At 43.3% G+C, this 12,335-nt stretch overlaps 1 protein-coding gene across 2 annotated transcripts in view; it reads right to left on the bottom strand.

The window, feature by feature from the left end:
- Nucleotides 1-634: 634 nt before the first annotated feature.
- Nucleotides 635-12,335, bottom strand: part of rhbdd1 (rhomboid domain containing 1) — a 93,612-nt gene continuing 81,911 nt past the window's right edge. For both annotated transcript variants that reach the window (XM_043702861.2, XM_043702862.2), the window contains exon 7: nt 635-2,882. In XM_043702861.2, the coding sequence (XP_043558796.2) occupies nt 2,782-2,882 (101 nt within the window). In that variant the 3' untranslated portion in view covers nt 635-2,781. The remainder of the gene's footprint in view (nt 2,883-12,335) is intronic.

Below are 12,335 nucleotides of genomic sequence, written 5' to 3'. Positions count from 1 at the left end.
CCTGTCAAAAGGTTGTGTGTGAGTGCGCATGCTATTTTGCAACTCTCCCCCCCCCCACCCCAAAGGCAGCAGCAGTCTTACTGTTGCTGTTCCCCTCCTGCAGTCTGGAGGCAGGGGTGTGGGCGGGTGGGGGCTTGCGTGCGGTGTACTGCTGCCTAGTCTCCTGAACGGGGAGTGGGCACAGCAAGTGCTCGCTGTGTCAATCCCTTTGAACTGATTGAGGGTGGGAGGCTTCAGCAATGCTGCAGGTCCCTTACACACAACTGTGTGTCTGCTCAGATACAAACCCTGAGACAGAGAGAGGGAGCAAGGCAGGCAAAGAACAAAGAAACTTCAGAAAACTCAGAGCACCAGAGGAGAAGCACTGAATCAATTAACCGAATTATCAATTATCCGAACGAAATAGTGTCCACCTATCTTATTCGGATAATCGAGGTTCCTCTGTAGTAGCAAAGAAGTGGTTCTCAAACAAACAATCACTTTGGACTCTATCAAGAATCGCATGAGTTGCAAATTTTTGTTTCATCCAGTGCATCTGGTGCTAGTTTTAAGATAAGAAATATGTTAAAAGCAAAACCTTCTTTATACACAAGTTAAAACAATTTTACCAAGGTGAAGACAGCATAGCTCTACAAAGATGAATAATTATTTATTTTTCTTTGTCCAAATAAAAAAAGAGACATAATTATCCAATGTTGGTTATATTACAAACTCATTTTAAGGCTCTGGGATCCAATTATCACAAATTGAAAAGAAAGACATTTCTAAATCAGGAAACTTGGCAGTGCCTCTGTAATTTTCCTGCTCAGATGCGGTCAGAGGAGGAAACCCTCTGACTGTAGTGTTCCAGCTCCATTGAGTTTGGATGAGTTTCATTTGAACTGTTCTCTTCCCTGACCTACATTAGCAAGTCACATTAATAAGTGCACAGTGTTTATTGAATGCAAGTGTAATAATCAAAAAGCTAGGATTCATAAGGCACACATCATGTAACACTGAAAAGATAATTAGAGAACTTTTCCTGCCCACATAAAAGGCTCTTTGAAAAATTAAAATCAATTGGTTTCTAGTGATTGTAACCAGATCTAAAAACGAATGATTCATATTTTCAAACCCAATTCTGACATGAATGGAGAGTAGCAATAGAGAAAATAAAATAATTTGTAGTGTTTGTACATAATCTATGGAGCGAAATAATCAGCAGCATACAAGTGACGAATATATTCAAAAAATGCCAAATTACTTAAAATAATACAGCAAATCACACATTCCATTTACTCAGCTGGTTACAGAATGATGAACACGAAATTCGTGATTACATTTTGATTTTGGACTTGAGTGTATTGACAAAGTCTCAAAACAGTGGTTGAATAAGATGAAATCCTTTCGTACAAACAATGTAACTAAATAGATTCACTTTTCATGTGCTCAGTTACCAGTAATTGTCAGTCACCCACACCTTAACCACCCATACATTAAACAGATTTAACAGGCAAATTATTCTTGATTAGTTTTCAAGCAACACTACAATGTTCCTCACAACCACTGCATCACCCACTATCGTGATTGTGATTTTACACACTGCAGTCTCCCTCATCATTGATGCAGTAAAGGCAAAGAAAAGGACTTTTGTTGTAATTCATGCTAAATGCCACAATTGCCATGTTAGATGGCTGACTTTAAAGTGGACTAACTACCATAGACAGAATGTTCACAAATAAAACATTCCACTGTACTCTTAGCTGAACCTTTTGGTATTTAATTTTGGGATTTGTCAAATTTACTTTTGTAAAGGGTGTGGGTCTCCACCTGTGCCTCATTCTAGATTAACCAAGAAAATAGAATCACTGCTATTGGAGGAAGTGAAGCCTGCCACTCGAGAGCAGACAGTGTGGCAGCAACACTCAATTCCAAATAAAGACAAACAAAATCATTTCATATAAGAATTAATTATTTATTTTACCATATTGAAGCCTTTATTGGCTTTTTAAATTCCTTTTCTTACCAACTTAAAAAAGTAGTTGAGCAAAATAACCACAGCACTTATATAATACTCTTCATGTGAAAGTCGAGACATTTCTGACAGAAATTGTAAAACTGCCATTAAAAAAACAAGCCTTTCTTTACTCTCCAGGTTGGGACAGCACATCGGAAATTTCATGGAGAACCTGTGTTGTCAGTGAACTGTTATGCATCAGAGAATCAGTACACTAATCAATGTCTCTCAATGCCTTGGCCTGTGCCTTCCCATCTAGCCTGGCGTGTTGGAAATAATACAATGATTCCTTCAAATACAAGTGACGTCAGAGACAAAATAATTCTGGATGAGGAAGACCATTTGGTTCATTTCAGTTCACTCATCCAATGGTTTCAGTGCAGCTAGGATGCTCACCTCCACCAGTTAGCCTAGCAACTAGTTTTAAATGCTGAACCCAGTCATGGCGCAAAGTGTTCAGCTGCTTCTCCCAGAGACAACCACTATGATGTGACTCATGCTTCACTGTAGATAAGATTTGATTTCAACTTTGCACTTCCTGGTCAACATTCTACCAGTGTCAAACCAAACTCAAAATGTTTGAAGAAATTGTAAAGTAAACTTCAGACGAGTCATATGATGATACGTAAAGCAAGTACATGGAATAACCGCGGCAGATACCTGCAATCCTGATTGCAAAATGCAGAATGGATTTTACATGAAAATGTGTAAGAACTGTGCAAACAATGACAATATGCAACCCAATAATGGGATACCAGTGACAGGTGGAAAGATGGAGCCAATAATCATCTTGCAAATCGATAAATTCTTTTCTGCCTCATTTCCTCTTCACTGAGTTGCCCTTGGTTCCCAAAGGGGTATGGTCTTCTGCCATGGCCAGGGGCTTCTGAAAACGCAACAAAGTTGAAAGTAAGCTCGCTGTTTGTCGATCATTAGGATTTCTTCAGGTTTGAAATACAGAATATTTATTCCAAGCTTTCCAGAGTGGAAAGGCCATCTACCACATAAACATTCAGTCAGAGTCATAGAGATGTACAGCATGGAAACAGACCCTTCGGTCCAACCTGTCCATGCCGACCAGATATCCCAACCCAATCTAGTCCCACCTGCCAGCACCTGGCCCATAACCCTTCAAACCCTTCCGATTCATATACCCTTCCAGATGCCTTTTAAATGTTGCAATTGTACCAGCCTCCGCCACATCCTCAGGCAGCTCATTCCCTACACGTACCACCCTCTGCGTGAAAAAGTTGCCCCTTAGGTCTCTTTTATATCTTTCCCCTCTCACCCTAAACCTATGTCCTCTAGTTCTGGACTCCCCAACCCCAGGGAAAAGACTTTGTCTATTTATCCTATCCGTGCCCCTCACAATTTTGTAAACCTCTATAAGGTTACCCCTCAGCCTCTGACACTCCAGGGAAAACAACCCCAGCCTGTTCAGCCTCTCCCTGTAGCTCAAATCCTCCAACCCTGGCAACATCCTTGTAAATCTTTTCTGAACCCTTTCAAGTTTCACAAGATCTTTCCAGATTGCACGCAATATTTTAACAGTGGCCTAACCAATGTCCTGTACAGCCGCAACATGACCTCCCAACTCCTGTACTCAATACTCTGACCAATAAAGGAAAGCATACCAAACACCTTCTTCACTATCCTATCTACCTGCGACTCCACTTTCAAGGAGCTATGAACCTGAACTCCAAGGTCTCTTTGTTCTGCAACACTCCTGAGGAACTTACCATTAAGGATATAAGTCCTGCTAAGATTTGCTTTCCCAAAATGCAGCACCTCACATTTATCTAAATTAGATTCCATCTGCCACTTCTCAGCTCATTGGCCCATCTGGTCAAGATCCTGTTGTAATCTGAGGTAACCCTCTTCGCTGTCCACTACACCTCCAATTTTGATGTCATCTGCAAACTTACTAACCTTTCCTCCTATGTTCACATCCAAATCATTTATATATATATGATGAAAAGCAGTGGACCCAGCACCGATCCTTGTGGCACACCACTGGTCACAGGCCTCCAATCTGAAAAACAACTCTCTATCACCACCTTGTCTTCTACCTTTGAGCCAGTTCTGTATCCAAACGGCTAGTTCTCCCTGTATTCCATGAGATCTAACCTTGCTAAACAGTCTCCCATGGGGAACCTTGTCCAGCACCTTACTGAAGTCCATATAGATCATATATACCGCTCTGCCCTCATCAATCCTCTTTGTTACTTCTTCAAAAGACTCAATCAAGTTTGTGAGACATGATTTCCCACGCACAAAGCCATGTTGACTATCCCGAATCAGTCCTTGCCTTTCCAAATACATGTACATCCTGTCCCTCAGGATTCCCTCCAACAACTTGCCCACCACTGAGGTCAGGCTCACCGGTCTATAGTTCCCTGGCTTGTCCTTACCATCTTTCTTATATAGTGGCACCACGTTAGCCAATCTCCAGTTTTCCGGCACCTCACCTGTGACTATCGATGATACAAATATCTCAGCAAAAGGCCCAACCACTTAGGTGAAAGTGAGGACAGATGCTGGAGATCAGTGTCAAAAGTGTGGTGCTGGATAAGCATAGCAGGTCAGGCAGCACCCAAGGAGCAGGAGAATCGACATTTTGGTCAAAAGCCCTTCATCAAGAATTGATGAAGGGTTTTTGCCCGAAACGTCGATTCTCCTGTTCCTTGGATGCTGCCTGACTTGCTGTGCTTTTCCAGCACCACACTCTCAGCCCAGCAATCACCTCCTCACCTTCCCACAGAGTTCGAGGGTACACCTCATCAGGTCCCGGGGATTTATCCACCTTTGTGCGTTTTAACTCCAGCACCTTCTCCTCTGTAATATGGACATTTTTCAAGATGTTGCTATTTATTTCCCCACATTCTTGAACTTCCATATCCTTCTCCACAATAAACACAGATGCAAAATGCTTGTTTAGTATTTCCCCCATTTCCTGCGGTTCCACACAAAGGCTGCCTTGCTGATTTTGAGGGGCCCTAATCTCTCCCTAGTTACCCTTTTGTCCCTAATGTATTCATAAAAACCCTTTGGATTCCCCTTAACCCTATTTGCCAAAGCTATCTCATGTCCCCTTTTAGCCCTCCTGATTTCTCTCAAGTGCACTCCTACTGACTCCGCTGTCTCTATCTGACAAATGCTTCCTTCTTATTCTTGACCAAACCCTCAATTTCTTTAGTCATCCAGCATTCCCTATACCTACCAGCCTTTCCTTTCACCCTAACAGGAATATACTTTCTCTGGATTCTTGTTATCTCATTTCTGAAAGCTTCCCACTTCCCAGCCATCCCTTTACCTGTGAAGATCTGCCCCCAATCAGCTTTTGAAAGTTCTTGTCTAATACCATCAAAATTAGCCTTGCTCCAATTTAAAACTTTAACTTTTAGATCCGTTCTATCCTTTTCCAACAGTATTTTAAAACTAATAGAATTATGGTCACTGGCCCCAAAGTGCTCCCCCACTGACACCTCAGTCACCTGCCCTGCCTTATTTCCCAAGCGTAGGTCAAGTTTTGCACCTTCTCTAGTAGGTACATCCACATACTGGATCAGAAAATTTTCTTGTACACATTTAAATTTCTCTCCATCCAAGCTCTTAACATATCTTTTTTAAAAGTGACAAAGCTTTGGGAAAAAGTAATATTTAGGTTCCATAAGTTACATAGTCTGTAAATGTAAGGGTGGAGAGAACAGTACATCAGAATTCTGAAATAACAAATAGTTACTAATTAAAGGCTTGAAGTCCAAGATCTATGATTCATTACCCAAAAGTCTCCTCCTGAAATAAAAGAAAATTCCATTCTCCTGAGAAGTGAGTAATCCTCCTTCAACATAGTGTTAAGTGGAATCATAGAATCCCTACAGTGTGGAAACAGGCCATTTGGCCCAAGTCCACATCAACCCTCCAAAGAGTTACCTACCCATTCCCCTACCCTACTACTTTACCTTTATGCATCCAAGGAGCAGGAGAATCGACATGACGTTTCGGGCATAAGCCCTTCTTCCTGTTCCTTGGATGCTGCCTGACTTGCTGTGCTTTACCAGCACCACACTCTCAGCCCAGCAATCACCTCCTCATCTTCCCACAGAATTCTAGGGTACACCTCATCAGGTCCGAAACATCGATTCTCCTGCTCCTTGGATGCTGCCTGACCTGCTGCGCTTTTCCAGCAACACATTTTTCAGCTCTGATCTCCAGCATCTGCAGTCCTCACTTTCTCCTACTTTACCTTTATCCCTGACTAATGCACCTAACCTACACATCCGTGAATACTATGGGCAATTTATCACAGCCAATCCATCTAACCTGCGCATCTTTGGACTGTGGGAGGAAACTGGAGTACCCGGAGGAAACCTACACAGACACAGACACAGGCTACAGGGATGGTGCAGGAGGGAGGGATTCCGGTATTTGGATAACTGGGGTTCTTTCTGGGGAAGGTGGGACCTCTATAAACAGGATGGTCTGCACCTGAACCTGAGGGGCACCAGTATCCTTGATGGGAGGTTTGCTAGTGCTCTTGGGGGGGGGGGTTTAAACTAACTCTGCAGGGGCATGGGAACGCAGACTGTAGCTTTAGGGTGCAGGACCTGGAGTGTAGGGAGGTTAGGAACATGGCATCAATTTCAAAGGAGGGTGCCTGTAAACAGGAAAGTGGCTTGAAGTGTGTATACTTCAATGCAAGAAGTATACGAAATAAGGTAGGTGAACTTGCAGCGTGGGTTGGTACCTGGGACTTCGATGTTGTGGCTATTACGGAGACATGGGTAGAAGAGGGACAGGATTGGCTGTTGCAGGTCCCAGGGTTTAAATGTTTTAGTAGGGTCAGAGGTGGGGGTAAAAGAGGGGGAGGTGTGGCATTGCTTGTCAAAGATAGTATTACAGCTGTGGAAAGGACGATGGATGAAGACTCGCCATCTGAGGTAGTTTGGGCTGAGGTTAGGAATAGGAAAGGTGAGGTCACCCTGTTAGGAGTTTTTTACAGGCCTCCTAATAGTCCGAGAAACGTAGAAGAAAGGATTGCGAGGATGATTCAAGAGAAGAGTGAAAGTAATAGGGTGGTTGTTATGGGGGACTTTAACTTTCCTGATATTGATTGGGAAAGCTATAGCTCAAGTTCGTTAGATGGGTCAGTGTTTGTCCAATGTGTGCAGGAGGGTTTCCTGACACAATATGTAGATAGGCCAACAAGAGGTGAGGCCATACTGGATTTGGTTCTGGGTAATGAACCAGGCCAGGTGTTAGAATTAGAGGTAGGTGAGCACTTTGGGGACAGTGACCACAATTCGGTGACTTTTACTCTAGTGATGGAGAGGGATAAGTGTGCACGACAGGGCAAGAGTTATAGCTGGGGTCAGGGAAATTATGATGCGGTGAGGCATGACTTAGGATGTGTGGCTTGGAAAAGTAAGCTTCAAGGCAAGGGAGTAATTGATATGTGGAGCTTGTTCAAGGAGCAACTATTGAGTGTCCTTGATAAGTATGTACCCGTCAGGCAGGGAGGAAAGGGTCGTGTGAGGGAGCCGTGGTTTAATAAGGAATTGGAATCCCTTGTTAAATGGAAGAGGGCGGCCTATGTAAAGATGAGGCGTGAAGGTTCAATTGGGGCGATTGAGAGTTATAAGGTAGCCAGGAAGGACCTGAAGAGAGAGCTAAGAGCAGCAAGGAGGGGACATGAAAGGTCCTTAGTTGGTAGGATTAGGGAAAACCCTAAGGCTTTCTATAGGTATGTCAGGAATAAAAGAATGACTAGGGTAGGAATAGGTCCAGTCAAGGATAGTAGTGGGAAGTTGCGTGTGGAGGCTGAAGAGATTGGGGAGACACTGAATGAATGAGTACTCAATCAGGAACAGGACATTGTTGTCAACGTGAATACTGAGTCATAATTAAGTAGAATGGATGGCTTTGAGGTATGTAGAGAAGAGGTGTTGGAAATTCTGGAAAGAGTGAAAATAGATAAGTCCCCTGGGCCTGATGGCATTTATCCTAGGATTCTCTGGGAAGCAAGGGAGGAGATTGCAGAGCCATTGGCCTTGATTTTTATGTCCTCGTTGTCTACAGGAGTAGTGCCAGAAGATTGGAGGCTAGCAAATGTGGTTCCCTTGTTCAAGAAGGGGAGTAGGGATAACCCTAGTAACTGTAGGCCAGTGAGTCTCACTTCTGTTGTGGGCAAAGTCTTAGAGAGAATTGTAAGGGATAGGATTTATGAACATCTGGATAGGAATAATGTGATCAAGGATAGTCAGCATGGTTTTGTGAAGGGCAGGTCGTGCCTCACAAACCTTATTGAATTCTTTGAGAAGGTGACTAAGGAGGTGGACGAGGGGAAAGCGGTAGATGTGGTGTATATGGATTTTAGTAAGGCGTTTGATAAGGTTCCCCATGGTAGACTACTGCAAAAAAATACGGAGGTATGGCATTGAGGGCGAGTTGGAGGTTTGGATTAGGAGTTGGCTGGCCGGAAGAAGACAGAAGGTAGTAGTTGATGGCAAAGGTTCATCTTGAAGTGCCGTCACTAGCGGTGTTCCGCAAGGATCTGTTTTGGGACCATTGCTGTTTGTCATTTTTATAAATGACCTGGAGGAGGGGTTAGAAGGTTGGGTGAGCAAGTTTGCGGATGATACGAAAGTCGGAGGAGTTGTAGACAGTGAGGAAGGATGTGGCAGGTTACAGCGGGATATAGATAAGCTGCAGAACTGGGCAGAAAGGTGGCAAATGGAGTTCAATGTAGCTAAGTGTGAGGTGATTCACTTTGGTAAGAGTAACAAAAAGATGGGGTACTGGGCTAATGGTCGGATACTTGGTAGTGTGGATGAGCAGAGGGATCTTGGTGTCCATGTTCACAGATCTTTGAAAGTTGCCACCCAGGTAAATAGTGCGGTGAAGAAGGCATATGGCGTACTGGCTTTTATTGGTAGAGGAATTGAGTTCCGGAGTACTGAGGTCATGTTGCAGTTGTATAAGACTCTGGAGCGGCCGCATCTGGAGTATTGTGTGCAGTTTTGGTCGCCATACTATAGGAAGGATGTGGAGGCACTCTAACGGGTGCAGAGGAGGTTTACCAGGATGTTGCCTGGTATGGTAGAAAAATCGTATGAGGAAAGGCTGAGGCACTTGGGATTGTTTTCATTGGAGAAAAGAAGGTTTAGGGGTGACTTGATAGAGGTGTACAAGATGATTAGGGGTTTAGATAGGGTCGACAGTGAGAATCTTTCTCCACGTATGGAGTCAGCTTTTACAAGGGGGCATAGCTTTAAATTAAGGGGGGTAGGTATAGGACAAATGTTAGGGGTAGGTTCTTTACTCAGCGAGTCGTGAGTTCATGGAATGCCCTGCCAGTAGCAGTGGTGGACTCTCCCTCATTATGGGCATTTAAGCGGGCATTGGATAGGCATATGGAGGATAGTGGGCTAGTGTAGGTTAGGTGGGCTTGGATCGGCGCAACATCGAGGGCCGAAGGGCCTGTACTGCGCTGTTTACTTCTATGTTCTATGTAACATGCCAACTCCACACAGACAGTTGCTTGAGGCTGGAATTGAACCGGAGTCCCTGACACTAATTTGCGATAGTGTTAACACTGAGCCACCATGCTGCCCTAAGGAAGAGGTGATCTCCCCAACACAATCTCCACACTATGAGATGAACAGATGGGCAATTTCCTACAGAAAGCAGGAAGATGAATAACAGTGGGGAGAACTGAAAGAGACAGAAGAAATGTACAAAAAATCCACGGTGACCATTTTAGGTTGCCTAAAGTCTGTTGGGAGATTTGAAACATTCCATGATTTAAAACATGTTCTATTTGGAGAATTCTTCCACCGTCGTAGTTATAGCAAACAAATCGGCATTTAGTACATCCTGTGTAGAATTGAATGCTTATGGTACAAAGCTGGGTCACAGGCTTGAGAGAAGCTCACACCCCGCGGAGGCCAATCCGCTTCCTGACTGATGTTAGTGCCAATGAAGCAGTTACCTGGTTGCATGGAGTCCTTATTGTGTTCTGGGCAGATACCTCTGCCCTGAAGAGAAGCTTGCCAATCAGGCGCTGGCAACACAATTAGGAGCAATGGCCACTGCTGATACGACAGGAAGCCCCGGGTGATGGATCATTGCTGAAGTCTACAGTGAAAGCTAGAAAAGCAAACTCACTGGAATCATTTGGGCTAACCATGGCAAAGCTGGTTTTCTCTTTGAGATGGAGAGATTGAGGGGTGGTTAGTATTGGCTAGTATTGTGTGCAGCTCAATTCAAGCCTGGCGTGACTCTCATCCCCTCAAGGTTGAATACAAAGTAACCAGTTATGGTCCTTCGTTGTCTTCTTGGCTCCCAGTACATCATGTCCTACTGAAATATTTGTATGTGCATCTTCCTACACCATATAAACTTGTCTTCATTCACAAAGATCACAGCAAGAAATCATCTGCTTTCCACACAACAGAATGTAATTCTGATAGTGATCCATGGATAACATTGCCAGAAGCTCAACAGGAAACAAACCATGTTATTTTACTTGTTTTTTACTTCATTCATGGTATGAGGGTGTCACTGGCTAGGCTAGCATTTATCCCAGAGGGCAGGTAAGAGCTAACCACATTGCTGTGGGTCTGGAGTCATGTGTAGGCCAGCAGTTTCTTTTCCAAAAGGACTACATCTATTTTGCTATTTAGCCAGATTTTTGACTACAAGTCAATTGTGCACAAAAAAAGTCCTCATTGCCAACTGAAGCCAATAAATGTCATTGGTGAAGTGAAATGTTGTTATTCTAGTCACAAGCACGAATGTTAATGAAAAGTGTCTTAGCGCACATAAAATATAGATAAAGTGCATGTATACTCTTACTTAACATGTTCAAACATAGGGTAAACATGGAAATGATGCAGATACTAATCAAGAACACATGCACATACTGCTTTTCATCTTGTTATTTTACCAATAAATACATAACTTTAAAACGCACATGCATGCACTGTACAAATCAGTATTGTGATGATATGATTGACCAGCATGCCTTTGATTCATATTTTATTTACAGATCAGAAGTAGAATTACATTTGGATATCGAATTGGCTACGTGTCTATTGATGTGTATTGGATGATACTGGGTCTATTACATGCAGTGATGTTTGTGACAAATTGGACACTTAAGAACTCAAGGCTTTGTGGAAACAACATAAAATAGAGTACATTCATGAACCAATGCATAATTCAGCTTTTCTTCCAAAGTTCTACATTTGGAATATTGTTCTTTCTCAGTTAAATTAACTCCACACACTGTCACCACATCAGGACCATGCACATAATTAGTCAGCTCCTATCAGTATCAATTGAAGTTATAGTTATATCTCAAATTCTTTAATTTGTGGTCATCATTGTCAAATGGAAACTATAGCTGGCTGGAAGCACACTAGTGCAGGTATTCGTGTGTGAACTGGCTCTGCGTGGGCATCTCTCAAACTCTTGTGTAACTTTGTGTCTTAATCTGTATTGCCTTTTGACCCCTTACACCCAATTAGAAAGTGCTAGTAAGTAAAATGCTCATACACGTGGTGAAAATTAAGGCTGATTACTAATATGAATATAGCCTGGCATGGGGAGAGGTTTGATTGTTTTGTGCGTATGTGAACACAACATTGGGGCAGAGAACAGACCATTCCAGCACAGCACAGGCCCTACGGCCCTCAATGCTGCACCGACCTGTGAAACCAAAGGGCAATAAAAATAGAATTGCTTTCTATGCTGTGATCTACGGTAGTCTGGTTTACTTCCATAATAAAGGATCAGTTTTCAGTCTAGGATCTTGCACAGCAAAGCCTTCACAATTGTAGTAAAAAAAGATTTCTAATACCTACATATTCCAATATAGAGAAACCTCGATTATCCGAACACCGATTATCCGAAGGAGATCACGAAGTCCCGATAGAAACATTACATCAGAGACAAGTTTCCAACAGTGATCACGATTTTTGTTTGCAGTGATTAAACAGGCAACATCTCCAAATGACTGACCTCCCGCCCTATATCTCTCCCCCGATATTTTCCGTGGAGTTCCACAGAAGGGTGTACCCTTAAACCCCCCTTCCCCAGATAATCTGACCAACATTGTCCTGTACAAGGCAGAAGTGGAACCTGTCAAAAAAAGCTGTGTGTGTGTGTGTGTGTGTGTGTGTGTGTACGTACACGTGTGTGTGTGCGCGCGTGTGTGTGCGCATGCATACTATTTGGAGACTTACCCTACAAAGGCGGCAGCAGCAGCAGTCTTCTTGGTGTCCAGTCCGGCTGCCACGGAGAGGGGGCGGGGGATGGATAGAAATGGGGGGGGGGG

Source organism: Chiloscyllium plagiosum, unplaced genomic scaffold (genome assembly GCF_037043375.1).
Source record: "Chiloscyllium plagiosum isolate Xiang-an unplaced genomic scaffold, Cpla_swu_hap1 HiC_scaffold_13, whole genome shotgun sequence".
NCBI lineage: Eukaryota > Metazoa > Chordata > Chondrichthyes > Orectolobiformes > Hemiscylliidae > Chiloscyllium > Chiloscyllium plagiosum.
Note: the sequence above shows the minus strand (reverse complement) of the source record. Positions and strands in the feature narration are given on the sequence as shown.